The sequence below is a fragment of the Nerophis lumbriciformis genome, linkage group LG27 (assembly GCF_033978685.3).
Source record: "Nerophis lumbriciformis linkage group LG27, RoL_Nlum_v2.1, whole genome shotgun sequence".
Lineage (NCBI taxonomy): Eukaryota > Metazoa > Chordata > Actinopteri > Syngnathiformes > Syngnathidae > Nerophis > Nerophis lumbriciformis.
The window spans coordinates 3,342,501-3,359,051 of NC_084574.2; the positions used below are offsets into that span (position 1 = coordinate 3,342,501).

Below are 16,551 nucleotides of genomic sequence, written 5' to 3' on the forward strand. Positions count from 1 at the left end.
TATGTTAGATCCACTATGGACTGGACTCTCACACTATTATGTTAGATCCACTATGGACTGGACTCTCACTATTATGTTAGATCCACTATGGACTGGACTCTCACACTATTATGTTAGATCCACTATGGACTGGACTCTCACACTATTATGTTAGACCCACTATGGACTGGACTCTCACACTATTATGTTAGATCCACTATGGACTGGACTCTCACTGTTATGTTAGATCCACTATGGACTGGACTCTCACACTATTATGTTAGATCCACTATGGACTGGACTCTCACTATTATGTTAGATCCACTATGGACTGGACTCTCACACTATTATGTTAGATCCACTATGGACTGGACTCTCACACTATTATGTTAGATCCACTATGGACTGGACTCTCACTATTATGTTAGACCCACTATGGACTGGACTCTCACACTATTATGTTAGATCCACTATGGACTGGACTCTCACTATTATGTTAGATCCACTATGGACTGGACTCTCACTATTATGTTAGATCCACTATGGACTGGACTCTCACACTATTATGTTAGATCCACTATGGACTGGACTCTCACACTATTATGTTAGACCCACTATGGACTGGACTCTCACAATATTATGTTAGACCCACTATGGACTGGACTCTCACAATATTATGTTAGACCCACTATGGACTGGACTCTCACACTATTATGTTAGATCCACTATGGACTGGACTCTCACTATTATGTTAGATCCACTATGGACTGGACTCTCACACTATTATGTTAGACCCACTATGGACTGGACTCTCACAATATTATGTTAGACCCACTATGGACTGGACTCTCACACTATTATGTTAGATCCACTATGGACTGGACTCTCACTATTATGTTAGATCCACTATGGACTGGACTCTCACTATTATGTTAGATCCACTATGGACTGGACTCTCACAATATTATGTTAGACCCACTATGGACTGGACTCTCACACTATTATGTTAGATCCACTATGGACTGGACTCTCACTATTATGTTAGATCCACTATGGACTGGACTCTCACACTATTATGTTAGATCCACTATGGACTGGACTCTCACACTATTATGTTAGACCCACTATGGACTGGACTCTCACACTATTATGTTAGATCCACTATGGACTGGACTCTCACTATTATGTTAGATCCACTATGGACTGGACTCTCACACTATTATGTTAGATCCACTATGGACCGGACTCTCACTATTATGTTAGATCCACTATGGACTGGACTCTCACACTATTATGTTAGACCCACTATGGACTGGACTCTCACACTATTATGTTAGATCCACTATGGACTGGACTCTCACTATTATGTTAGATCCACTATGGACTGGACTCTCACTATTATGTTAGATCCACTATGGACTGGACTCTCACTATTATGTTAGATCCACTATGGACTGGACTCTCACACTATTATGTTAGATCCACTATGGACTGGACTCTCACACTATTATGTTAGATCCACTATGGACTGGACTCTCACACTATTATGTTAGACCCACTATGGACTGGACTCTCACAACATTATGTTAGACCCACTATGGACTGGACTCTCACAATATTATGTTAGATCCACTATGGACTGGACTCTCACACTATTATGTTAGACCCACTATGGACTGGACTCTCACACTATTATGTTAGATCCACTATGGACTGGACTCTCACACTATTATGTTAGATCCACTATGGACTGGACTCTCACACTATTATGTTAGATCCACTATGGACTGGACTCTCACACTATTATGTTAGACCCACTATGGACTGGACTCTCACAATATTATGTTAGACCCACTATGGACTGGACTCTCACACTATTATGTTAGATCCACTATGGACTGGACTCTCACACTATTATGTTAGATCCACTATGGACTGGACTCTCACAATATTATGTTAGATCCACTATGGACTGGACTCTCACACTATTATGTTAGATCCACTATGGACTGGACTCTCACACTATTATGTTAGATCCACTATGGACTGGACTCTCTCACTATTATGTTAGATCCACTATGGACTGGACTCTCACAATATTATGTTAGACCCACTATGGACTGGACTCTCACAATATTATGTTGGATCCACTATGGACTGGACTCTCACAATATTATGTTGGATCCACTATGGACTGGACTCTCACACTATTATGTTAGATCCACTATGGACTGGACTCTCACACTATTATGTTAGATCCACTATGGACTGGACTCTCACACTATTATGTTAGACCCACTATGGACTGGACTCTCACAATATTATGTTAGACCCACTATGGACTGGACTCTCACACTATTATGTTAGATCCACTATGGACTGGACTCTCACTATTATGTTAGATCCACTATGGACTGGACTCTCACTATTATGTTAGATCCACTATGGACTGGACTCTCACTATTATGTTAGATCCACTATGGACTGGACTCTCACACAATTATGTTAGATCCACTATGGACTGGACTCTCACACTATTATGTTAGACCCACTATGGACTGGACTCTCACACTATTATGTTAGATCCACTATGGACTGGACTCTCACACTATTATGTTAGACCCACTATGGACTGGACTCTCACAATATTATGTTAGACCCACTATGGACTGGACTCTCACACTATTATGTTAGATCCACTATGGACTGGACTCTCACTGTTATGTTAGATCCACTATGGACTGGACTCTCACAATATTATGTTAGACCCACTATGGACTGGACTCTCACACTATTATGTTAGATCCACTATGGACTGGACTCTCACACTATTATGTTAGATCCACTATGGACTGGACTCTCACACTATTATGTTAGATCCACTATGGACTGGACTCTCACTATTATGTTAGACCCACTATGGACTGGACTCTCACACTATTATGTTAGATCCACTATGGACTGGACTCTCACTATTATGTTAGACCCACTATGGACTGGACTCTCACTATTATGTTAGATCCACTATGGACTGGACTCTCACAATATTATGTTAGACCCACTATGGACTGGACTCTCACTATTATGTTAGATCCACTATGGACTGGACTCTCACACTATTATGTTAGATCCACTATGGACTGGACTCTCACACTATTATGTTAGATCCACTATGGACTGGACTCTCACACTATTATGTTAGATCCACTATGGACTGGACTCTCACTATTATGTTAGATCCACTATGGACTGGACTCTCACACTATTATGTTAGATCCACTATGGACTGGACTCTCACACTATTATGTTAGACCCACTATGGACTGGACTCTCACAATATTATGTTAGACCCACTATGGACTGGACTCTCACACTATTATGTTAGATCCACTATGGACTGGACTCTCACTGTTATGTTAGATCCACTATGGACTGGACTCTCACACTATTATGTTAGATCCACTATGGACTGGACTCTCACTATTATGTTAGATCCACTATGGACTGGACTCTCACACTATTATGTTAGACCCACTATGGACTGGACTCTCACAATATTATGTTAGACCCACTATGGACTGGACTCTCACACTATTATGTTAGATCCACTATGGACTGGACTCTCACTGTTATGTTAGATCCACTATGGACTGGACTCTCACACTATTATGTTAGATCCACTATGGACTGGACTCTCACTATTATGTTAGATCCACTATGGACTGGACTCTCACTATTATGTTGGATCCACTATGGACTGGACTCTCACACTATTATGTTAGACCCACTCGACATCCATTGCATTCGGTCTCCCTAGAGGGGGGGGGGGGTTACCCACATATGCGGTCCTCTCCAAGGTTTCTCATAGTCATTCACATCGACGTCCCACTGGGGTGAGTTTTTCCTTGCCCTTATGTGGGCTATACCGAGGATTTCGTTGTGGCTTGTGCAGCCCTTTGAGACACTTGTGATTTAGGGCTATATAAATAAACATTTATTGATTGATTGATTGAAATATGACTACACAATACAAAACCAAACACAAATCGTCAACAAGCAAACTAATTTACAGACTCCGATAAAATATGACTTTCCTATTAAAAACCTGTTTACTTTCAATGCCGGTGAGAATTCGAGGCAGGTTATTCCAGAGCGATACAGATATATAAATAAAATATTTCCACAAAGCATTCTCATACCTGCCAACTACTCCGGTTTTCCCGTAATTAGTACGGTTTTCATCAACCTATTCCGGGTTACGGTTGCAGTGATAAAAAATACGGTTTTTCATTAATTAAAAACAATTTTTTTTTTTTTAAGTTTTATTCACGAAATCGCGTAACAACAATGACAATCGACGCTGCTTCCCGTAACTTCCTATCGAGCCATTCCGAATGCCATGCGCGAGGCTATTTATAGCACCGCTGCCAAGCACGAGGCACCAGTTGCCATTGTTTCCAAACGAGCGAACGATCATGGAATCAGCCGGAGAAAAATCGCAAACGAGTCTTAAACCGAAAAGAAAACCGCAGTCATTCCGTGAAGAATATTCAAAAGCCTATCCGGGAATAATTATCCGTTCCAAAAAGGGTGAAAACTACGCGAATTGCACCTTGTGCAGACAAGATTTTTCGATCGGACACGGAGGAATTAGCGATGTAAAAGACCACGTTGGGACAAAAAAACACAAGTCTAATGCCGTTGCTAGCGATACAAGTGGAAAACTTTCAACGTTTTTCGTCGCCCAAACAGATTCTTTGGATGTGATAAATGCCGAAGTTTTATTTAAACTTATCATAAAGTTACCATATAATTTTTGCAGTATGATCAATCTGATAGAATCAATTTGGATTTTAGCCACCAAAAGGTAATGACACCAATGTTATCTATTGGAATTGTTTAGTACTGTTATACTGTTAAAAGTGTTTATACTATTTATGCTTTCAAGTCCAAGTTGAAGAAATCTTGTTAAATGTTGACAGCATAACTACCAAAATACAGAAGTATGTCCTTAATATTTTTGCAGTGCTATTTCTGTTGAAAAGTTCAAATGATTACATTAGAGATGTGATGTGCCACTTTTCAAGTGTCTGATGGCTTCAATTCATTTTCATTAATTTTTCATATTTTGAATTATTTTGAAAGGCTTACAAAAAAACTACATTTGAATTGTAATTCCATGCTATTGACAGGACTATTAATTTTAATGAAGTTAGCTTACCATGTTTACAGTATGATAATTGTGATAGAAATGTGAATTTTAGGCACAGAATATTTTTTACAATTGAACAAGGCAGTAGATTATACAAGCTTGGACAGAAAGTTAATAATGACACCAATTTTTTTTTAAATGGAATTGTTTAGTACTGTTTTACCATTTGTTTACTGTAAAAAGTGTTTATACTGTTTATACTTTCAATTAACAAATTGAAGTCTTGTGAAAGGTTGACAGGATAACTGGCATTAACTGTCAAAATAATTTCAAACTATTGAAGTTAGCTTACAGAATAAACATGTCAATCAACTCATATGATTTTTGCTGTAATATTTTTGTTTTGAAAAGTCACTGTGACTGATAGAAAAGTGATGGTTTTAGCAACATTTTAACCTGTCTGAATGCTAATAATCATTTTGCGTCAGGGGGCGAAGTGAACCCCCCACCAGGACTTTGTCCTGGACCTACCGGGCCCTATGCATTCTTCCTGGGACAAGGGAGTACAAAATGACCCTCACTAAACGCCCTGGTATTATGAGTATGCATAGTGCTACTGTGAACTATTTGGGCCAGGAGAAAAGCAGGAGTGTGTGTGTGTGTGTGTGTGTGTGTGTGTGTGTGTGTGTGTGTGGGTGTGTGCGTGTGTGTGTGTGTGTCACATCAGCCAGTGATTAGGCTCTGCTTCCCCTGTGTCAGCACTGATAAGCAGGGCCAGGGCTCCCTTTGATTTGGCCCGTGGTCTGTCAGAGCCCTGGTCCAGACTGACGCCTTATCTTCAGGAGCAACGGCTGCTGTTTGGCTACACGGCAGTTCAACTCCACTCCAGTCCGACCACATCATTGCACCATAGTCTGGACCACTAAATGCAAACACACATATTAGTGTTCATAATGTCCACTTTGCACACTGTAATGATGACATAGGAGAATTTGCAGCATTGTTATGTGACCATCACATTTATAAGTTGTGGTTTTGCCGTGCAGGAGCGTGGTGCTCGCGCCCAAGAAAGCCGGCCTGACGTCTCAGGTTTCCACCACGGCCTCCTCCGCGCCCGCCGTGCCTGTTGGGACGCCTGCTGATGGTGTGGCTGTGGTATCTTCTGGAGATACGTCGCAGGGTAGCGGCACCTCTGCAGACGGTGAGTGCACACACACACACACACACACACACACACACACACACACACACACACACACTCTTGTATGTGTACCTTCTTGAGACCTCGGAATATTGCCTTCCCCCTTAGTACCACCCTTTGTAGATATACAAAGATGTGTATTTACAACAGTAATAATATATACATGCTATGCAAATATACAAAAATTTGTGAAAAATGAGTTGGAATTTCACAAGAAAAAGGTCACAATTTCACAAGAATTTTTTTTGGCAGTATTACAATAAAAGTCGTCATTTTTACTCCACGCAAGTCAAAATTCTAAAAAGAAAAACTGAACATTTGGGCAATATTATGATAAAAGTTGGAATTTTACTGAATACAAGTTGCAATTTTACAAGAAAAGCTTAAAATGTTGGCAACTTTGGAAAAAGAGTCTTAATTTTACTCAACAAAAGTCACAATTTTATAAGAAAACTAATAATAATAAAAATTTTCACTCGGCAAAATTATGACAAAAGTCCTAATTTTTACTCAAAAAATGTCACTATTTTTCATGGCAATATTGTGATTAAAAGTCAGAATTTCACATGACAAATGTCATAATTTTGCATTAAAAACGAATAATTTTACAAGAAAATATTGCAATATTACAGAAACAGAAAGAATATGAGAAATTGTTACTAATTTTATAAGAAAAAAGTTGACACATTGTGAGAAAAAGACCGATTTTAGTTAATTTATTTTTTTGTTTGTAATTGGTTTTTAATCTTCCTTATTTACGTCTTTATTACAGTATGTCTCTATATACATATTTATTTTATTTTTTTAATTAAATTTGGCCAAAGGGGGCGAATTTCAATTTCTTACACACACTTGTTATTTCATATGTTGACCAGAGGGGGAGCACTTTTAGAACCGACACAGTTTTGTTTTTGGGACCACCCTCATTTTGATAGATTTCACCACCAGGGAGCAAATGAGACATTGTCTATTAGAGGCAATGTTATTGGGACCATGATTTATGTCATCACTTGTTCACACCACCTCATATGGAAGATACTTTTCCTTCATGTCTCAAGAAGGGTAGAAGTACAAGAACACACACACACACCCACACTCTTGTATGTGTTACCTTCTTGAGACCTCGGAATATTGCCTTCCCCCTTAGTACCACCCTTTGTAGATATACAAAGATGTGTATTTACAACAGTAATAATATATACATGCTATGCAAATATACAAAAACTTGTGAAAAATGAGTTGGAATTTCACAAGAAAAAGGTCACAATTTCACAAGAAAAACAGTATTACAATAAAAGTCGTCATTTTTACTCGACGCAGTCAAAATTCTACAAGAAAAACTGAACATTTGGGCAATATTATGATAAAAGTTGGAATTTTACAAGAAGAAGTTGCAATTTTACAAGAAAAGCTTAAAATGTTGGCAACTTTAGAAAAAGAGTCTTAATTTTACTCAACAAAAGTCACAATTTTATAAGAAAACTAATAATAATCAACATTTTTACTCGGCAAAATTATGACAAAAGTCCTAATTTTTACTCAAAAAAATTCACTATTTTTCATGGCAATATTGTGATTAAAAGTCAGAATTTTACATGACAAATGTCATAATTTTGCATTAAAAACGAATAATTTTACATAAAAATAAAAATTTTACAAGAAAATATTGCAATATTACAGAAACAGAAAGACTATGAGAAATTGTTCCTAATTTTATAAGAAAAAAGTTGACACATTGTGAGAGGCTGATTTATTATTATTATTTATTTATTTATTTTTATGTTTGTAATTGTTTTTTATTACAGTATGTCTCTATATACATATTTATTTTATTTTTTTATTAATTTTGGCCAAAGGGGGCGAATTTGGATTTCTTACACACACTTGTTATTTCATATGTTGACCAGAGGGGAAGCACTTTTAGAACCGACACAGTTTTGTTTTTGGGACCACCCTCATTTTGATAGATGTCACCAGCAGGGGTGCCAATGAGACATTGTCTATTAGATGCAATGTTATTGGGACCATGATTTATGTCATCACTTGTTCACACCTCCTCATATGGAAGATACTTTTCCTTCTTCATGTCTCAAGAAGGGCAGAAATACAAGAACACACACACACACACACACTCTTGTATGTGTTACCTTCTTGAGACCTCGGAATATTGCCTACCTGTTTAGGACCACCCTTTCTAGATATATAAAGATTTGTATTTACAACATTAATAATATATACATACTATGCAAATATACAAACATTTGTTGGGAAAAATTAGTTGGAATTTCACAAGAAAAAGGTCACAATTTCACAAGAAAAACAGTATTACAATAAAAGTCGTCATTTTTACTCGACGCAAGTCAAAATTCTACAAGAAAAACTGAACATTTGGGCAATATTATGATAAAAGTTGGAATTTTACTGAATACAAGTTGCAATTTTACAAGAAAAGCTTAAAATGTTGGCAACTTTAGAAAAAGAGTCTTAATTTTACTCAACAAAAGTCACAATTTTATAAGAAAACTAATAATAATCCAAATTTTCACTCGGCAAAATTATGACAAAAGTCCTAATTTTTACTCAAAAAAATGTCACTATTTTTCATGGCAATATTGTGATTAAAAGTCAGAATTTTATATGACAAATGTCATCATTTTGCATTAAAAAGTAATAATTTTACATAAAAATAATAATTTTGCAAGAAAATATTGCAATATTACAGAAACAGAAAGACTGAGAAATTGTTCCTAATTTTATAAGAAAAAAGTTGACATATTGTGAGAGGCTGATTTATTATTATTATTTATTTATTTATTTTTATGTTTGTAATTGGTTTTTATTACAGTATGTCTCTATATACATATTTATTTTATTTTTTTATTAATTTTGGCCAAAGGGGGCGAATTTCAATTTCTTACACACACTTGTTATTTCATATGTTGACCAGAGGGGGAACACATTTAAAAGCGACACACAGTTTTGTTTTTGGGACCACCCTCATTTTGATAGATGTCACCAGCAGGGGTGCAAATGAGACATTGTCTATTAGATTCAATGTTATTGGGACCATGATTTATGTCATCACTTGTTCACACCTCCTCATATGGAAGATACTTTTCCTTCTTCGTGTCTCAAGAAGGGTAGAAATACAAGAACACACACACACACACACACGTGCATTTAGAGGGCAGATGGGTTGAGCTTGCCGTAAGAAATCCATATTTGTTTGGAGATGGTGTGTCTCTCAGTCTAGTGGAGTGATGTAGATAGAATAATCTTGTTATGCAAGGCCTGAGGACGCATCAACTGCACTAAATCACATAGATAAGCAAGAAATGTCTCATTTTAAATGAGATGAAAAACTAAATGTTATGTTCTGAATCTCAATATGACAATTATTGCAATTTTGAACTAGTAGGGTCTTTTTTATGTCCCAACAAGCCATTATAATGAAATGTAACCCCAGCCAGGGCCCTACTTCACTGCAATAAGTCAGTGTTCAAAAACAAGAAAAAAATACAAAAGTTAGGGGTATTTTATTTGAACTAAGCAAAATTATCTGCCAATAGAACAAGAAAATTTGGCTTGTCAAGACTTTCCAAAACAAGTAAAATTAGCTAACCTCAATGAACCCCAAAATAGCTTAAAATAAGTATATTCTCACTAATAACAAGTGCACTTTTCTTGGTAGAAAAAACAAATGTGAGACCTTTTTGCTCAATATGTTGAAAAATATTCTTAAATGAAGTAAATGCTAGTGCCATTATCTTGACATAATGATATGCGCTCGCCATTACATTTCTTGCATTTTCCAATCCATAACATGACATCGCGCCAAGTGCGTGCTCTTTCACTCAATTAATGCGCAAAAAATATATACTGTATGTATATATATATATATATATATATATATATATATATATATATATATATATATATATATATATATATATGTATGTATGTGTATATATATGTATGTATGTGTATATATATGTATGTATGTGTATATGTGTATATATATGTATGTATGTATGTATGTGTATATATATGTATATGGATGTATGTATATGTATGTGTGTGTATATATATGTATATGGATGTATGTATATGTATGTGTGTGTATATATATGTATGTATGTATGTATGTATATATATATGTATGTATATATGTATGTATGTATGTATATATATATGTATGTATATATATATGTATGTATGTATGTATATGTATGTATGTATATATATATATGTATGTATATATATGTATGTATGTATGTATATATGTATGTATATATATATATATATATGTATGTATATATGTATGTATATATATATATATACACAGGTAAAAGCCAGTAAATTAGAATATTTTGAAAAACTTGATTTATTTCAGTAATTGCATTCAAAAGGTGTAACTTGTACATTATATTTATTCATTGCACACAGACTGATGCATTCAAATGTTTATTTCATTTAATTTTGATGATTTGAAGTGGCAACAAATGAAAATCCAAAATTCCGTGTGTCACAAAATTAGAATATTACTTAAGGCTAATACAAAAAAGGGATTTTTAGAAATGTTGGCCAACTGAAAAGTATGAAAATGAAAAATATGAGCATGTACAATACTCAATACTTGGTTGGAGCTCCTTTTGCCTCAATTACTGCGTTAATGCGGCGTGGCATGGAGTCGATGAGTTTCTGGCACTGCTCAGGTGTTATGAGAGCCCAGGTTGCTCTGATAGTGGCCTTCAACTCTTCTGCGTTTTTGGGTCTGGCATTCTGCATCTTCCTTTTCACAATACCCCACAGATTTTCTATGGGGCTAAGGTCAGGGGAGTTGGCGGGCCAATTTAGAACAGAAATACCATGGTCCGTAAACCAGGCACGGGTAGATTTTGCGCTGTGTGCAGGCGCCAAGTCCTGTTGGAACTTGAAATCTCCATCTCCATAGAGCAGGTCAGCAGCAGGAAGCATGACGTGCTCTAAAACTTGCTGGTAGACGGCTGCGTTGACCCTGGATCTCAGGAAACAGAGTGGACCGACACCAGCAGATGACATGGCACCCCAAACCATCACCCAACCATGCAAATTTTGCATTTCCTTTGGAAATCGAGGTCCCAGAGTCTGGAGGAAGACAGGAGAGGCACAGGATCCACGTTGCCTGAAGTCTAGTGTAAAGTTTCCACCATCAGTGATGGTTTGGGGTGCCATGTCATCTGCTGGTGTCGGTCCACTCTGTTTCCTGAGATCCAGGGTCAACGCAGCCGTCAACCAGCAAGTTTTAGAGCACTTCATGCTTCCGGGTCAATGTGGGGCTAGAATAACTTTCCGATTGGCTGAGGGGGTCACATGGTTTGACAAAATGTGGTTCCTTGATGCGTACGATTGGACAAAAGAAGAACCTGATCGCTTTGTCCGAGTGTTGACGATAAGACCACTTAAAATTCAACATTCAAATACAATAAAGATAACAATGGATGTTAACGCGGCGTGTTTGCTTAGTGGCGTCGAGCGGCGTGTGCTTTAAGCGCAGCGACTGGGAGGACTGATGGAAACGTTCATTTAGTCCTCTTTGTTTTGAAGGAGCTACTTCATCTGGAGAGGTGGGGGTCGCCACATTACACCAGACCCCAGACCCCGGCGGAGCTGCTTAACACCTTCCGCGCACATTCCAAAACACATCAGGCTGTCATTCCTTAAGAGTTATCCCTGCTTGGAGACGGTCCTGGCTGGAAAAACAAGCCCCCCCACCCACTCCTCCATATTCAGCTGTACATTAGCTTATTTATGAGGCGGAGGGAGGGGGAATTTACTGCCTGATCAATCAAACATGGACAATGTACCGTGTGTGCCCCCACTATCTCCAGAATGAAGTCATAAAGCACCTTTTAGCCCAACAATCAAACAGCCTAAATTGGCATTTAATGGCCTACTGCAGGGAATTAAGAGCTTTGTGTTTTCTTAGTCAAGCCTCTAAGGTTGAACATAATCCAATCTCCAATTTGTTTATTTTCAGTGGAAAAATTAATCCGTTCCTAATGTCTAATTGTCACCATAATAAAAAACGTAAACCGTACAGACCAGGTTTAAACTCTTACCACACCTTTCAGCAGGGGTCCCCAAACTTTTTGACGGGGGGTTGTTGCGTTTTGGACCAGTTGTTCCTCCCAGGGAATTCAAGTCACAATTCGCTCCCAAGTTCTTTCCGACACTTAAAGCTTAGTTGAAAAACCACCAGAGACAGAATAGGTATTTTGTTGTATATTCTCAAAGCTTTGCCAATATACATTTTGATTGAGACCAGTCTAACCCTAGAACATTCTATCGCGCCTCCCCAAAATGGTCTGTCTTCCCGATCCCACCACCCTCTCTCTCGTCCCATCTCTGTAGCCAAAACAAAGTCTATTTTTTCTCAATCTTCACTTCTTTATTGTATCATACAAAAGGACTTGAACCCAGAACTCTTTTAGGGGAGACCAAACCCCCAGGGCGAGCCACACCCGACTATTTGCTTACTCGTCAGTGAAGCAGCCCGTCACGGTAATCTATCTTTATCGTATTATTCAAACGGACTCTAACCCAAGAATATAACATACGAAAGGACTTGAACCTCCATCTTTATCGTATTATTCAAACGGACTCTAACCCAAGAATATAACATACGAAAGGACTTGAACCTCCAACACAGGTGAAAGATTTAAGACGCAATGACATGAGTTGGCCACCATATGCAATGACGGACAAGGCAAAATGCAACCAATCGATCAAAATGTCCACTCTGTGTCTGGGGTACAAACAGTGTTTGACTTACATACTTCAAGACAGACTCCTAAAGCAGATTTTAGAAAAAGGCTCTGCTTACCTTGTTTTATGTTTGGCCAACAATTGAGTCTGTCCAGAAGAGTGCAAGAGGTGTCCAATTCTCAGCGTGTCGACCGGACGGGACCCCAAATTGTTGCGTTTTGGACCAGTTGTTCCTCCCAGGGAATTCAAGTCACAATTCGCTCCCAAGTTCTTTCCGACACTTAAAGCTGAGTTGAAAAACCACCAGAGACAGAATAGGTATTTTGTTGTATATTCTCAAAGCTTTGCCAATATACATTGATTGAGACCAGTCTAACCATAGAACATTCTATCGCGCCTCCCCCAAAATGGTCTGTCTTCCCGATCCCACCACCCTCTCTCTCGTCCCATCTCTGTAGCCAAAACAAAGTCTATTTTTTCTCAATCTTCACCTGTGCTCTTTATTGTATCATACAAAAGGACTTGAACCCAGAACTCTTTTAGGGGAGACCAAACCCCCAGGGCGAGCCACACCCGACTATTTGCTTACTCGTCAGTGAAGCAGCCCGTCACGGTAATCTATCTTTATCGTATTATTCAAACGGACTCTAACCCAAGAATATAACATACGAAAGGACTTGAACCTCCATCTTTATCGTATTATTCAAACGGACTCTAACCCAAGAATATAACATACGAAAGGACTTGAACCTCCAACACAGGTGAAAGATTTAAGACGCAATGACATGAGTTGGCCACCATATGCAATGACGGACAAGGCAAAATGCAACCAATCTATCAAAATGTCCACTCTGTGTCTGGGGTACAAACAGTGTTTGACTTACATACTTCAAGACAGACTCCTAAAGCAGATTTGAGAAAAAGGCTCTGCTTACCTTGTTTTATGTTTGGCCAACAATTGAGTCTGTCCAGAAGAGTGCAAGAGGTGTCCAATTCTCAGCGTGTCGCCCGGACGGGACCCCAAATTGTTGCGTTTTGGACCAGTTGTTCCTCCCAGGGAATTCAAGTCACAATTCGCTCCCAAGCTCTTTACGACACTTAAAGCTGAGTTGAAAAACCACCAGAGACAGAATAGGTATTTTGTTGTATATTCTCAGAGCTTTGCCAATATACATTTTGATTGAGACCAGTCTAACCCTAGAACATTCTATCGCGCCTCCCCAAAATGGTCTGTCTTCCCGATCCCACCACCCTCTCTCTCGTCCCATCTCTGTAGCCAAAACAAAATGCTAGTCTAAACACATTCCAAAGAACTCAAGGTTATCACACATAGTATACTTGCTGACAGAGCATCAAGAGAATAAATGGAAAACACGAGCTGTTTTCAAATATGACAAAGAAATGGAAGAAGTACAACTTAAATTTGGATATATGTAAATATCTGCCTCCGACAGGGTCCACCTGCAACAAGTGTTTGACTGTGATATTGTTGGAAGTAAGCTCGCAATCTGATCTTACTTTTATTGCCAACATTTTTGGGGAACTGCACTTTTTTTTTTTGGAAGTTTGCCTTAATTAAACCTCTAAAGCAGGCCTGGGCAAATATTTTGACTCGGGGGCCACATTTAGAGAAAATAATGTGTCTGGGGGCCGGTATATCTATTTTTATGAACACTAATACAAAACCTCACAATAATGTCTGATTGAATGCTAAAAACGTTATGACAGACCGCCTTAAAAAACGTAATGGAAATTTTCATTTTTCTATGAAGGATAAAACACTGAATATTGACAAAATATGAACGCCACACCCCCTTTCGATCGACATATTTTACAATCAAGTGAAACGCAACAAAAATGCAACAAACAGTGAAATATGAACGCAAAGGGTACAAAATAAACCCACCTACTATCTGATATATAGGGACGGCGTGGCGAAGTTGGTAGAGTGGCCGTGTCAGCAATCGGAGTGTTGCTGGTTACTGGGGTTCAATCCCCACCTTCTACCATCCTAGTCACGTCCGTTGTGTCCTTGGGCAAGACACTTCACCCCTTGCTCCTGATGGCTGCTGGTTAGCGCCTTGAATGGCGGCTCCCTCCATCAGTGTGTGAATGTGTGTGTGAATGGGTGAATGTGGAAGTAGTGTCAAAGCGCTTTGAGTACCTTGAAGGTAGAAAAGCGCTATACAAGTATAACCCATTTTATTTATTATTATTACTATTACTATTATTATAGATTTGATGACCTATATTGAGTAAAACATGCTTGAAACTAGAATATCAAATGTTGCAAAGCTGTGTCATCAACACTCACAAGTATAAAACTACTTTTTTAAAGTCATCATTTCTTATTTCAAGCATGAAAAAAAAATCATGACTCTGACACAATTGTGTCTCATAATTAAAACAGATGACAGCCAAATGGACTTTGCTGTTTTATTTTCAATGAAACAATAGAACATACGTACTCATATAGTAGTACAGTTGGCACAGTACAGTAAACTGACAGTTTATATTTAAACATTTAACATGTGACATTTCTAACTATTTTGAACAGAAATAGTTCATGCACATTCAGATAAATTCCTCAAAATTACAATTACATTTTTTTTGGCCGGGCTGTAGAGATGCGCGGATAGGCAATTATTTCATCCGCAACCGCATCAGAAAGTCGTCACCCATCCGCCATCCACCCGATCTAACATTTAATCAAACCCGCACCTGCCCGCACCCGCCCGTTGTTATATATCTAATATAGACGATGCAAGGCATTAGTGAGGTTATAAAGCTTTTGCCTGTTAAAGAAAGGAGACCGATCCAATGCAGCACAGACATTCGCGTGCCACGCTGTCACGGCCCAGACGCACACCAGTGCGCAATCATATGGGAGCCGCGCTGAGCGCACCTCCAAGCGCGTGGAGGTGCGATGTCCCTCGCGCCCGAGGCTTCAGCGCGCATCGCGGCGGCCATCCTACTCATCGCGGCCTAGCCCTCGCGGCTCTTGCTGCCGGCGACGGCCGGTATGGGCCCGACGCTCCAGCGCCATCCATTTTCAGGGCTAGTTGATTCGGCAGGTGGGTTGTTACACACTCCTTAGCGGGTTCCGACTTCCATGGCCACCGTCCTGCTGTCTATATCAACCAGGGTGAGCCCTACCCCTTCCGTGAGCGCACTGCGCGCGGAGTGACCCCTGTTACACACCCCCGGCAACAGGGGTGGCGGGCAGGTAAGCTGCGCGGAGTGACCCCTGTTACGAGCCCCCGGCCACGGGGGTGGCGGGCAGGTAAGCTGCTTACCTGCTGTGCGTGACGCCGGCCGCGGCGAAGGCGGACGAGGCGGGGTGTCGGTGCGGTGGGCGGGGTGCTGACCCTGGACGTGCGTCGGGCCCTTCTTGCGGATCGCCTCAGCTACGGCTCCCGGTGGGGCCCTCTCGGGGGAAGGGGCCTCGGTCCCGGACCCCGGCGAGGCGTCA

At 39.3% G+C, this 16,551-nt stretch overlaps 1 protein-coding gene across 8 annotated transcripts in view; it reads left to right on the forward strand.

The window, feature by feature from the left end:
- Positions 1-16,551, forward strand: part of lrba (LPS-responsive vesicle trafficking, beach and anchor containing) — a 778,336-nt gene that overhangs the window by 230,412 nt on the left and 531,373 nt on the right. For all 8 annotated transcript variants that reach the window (XM_061923000.1, XM_061922999.1, XM_061922998.1 and 5 more), the window contains one exon: positions 6,178-6,332. In XM_061923000.1, coding sequence (XP_061778984.1) covers positions 6,178-6,332 — 155 coding nt within the window. The remainder of the gene's footprint in view (positions 1-6,177; positions 6,333-16,551) is intronic.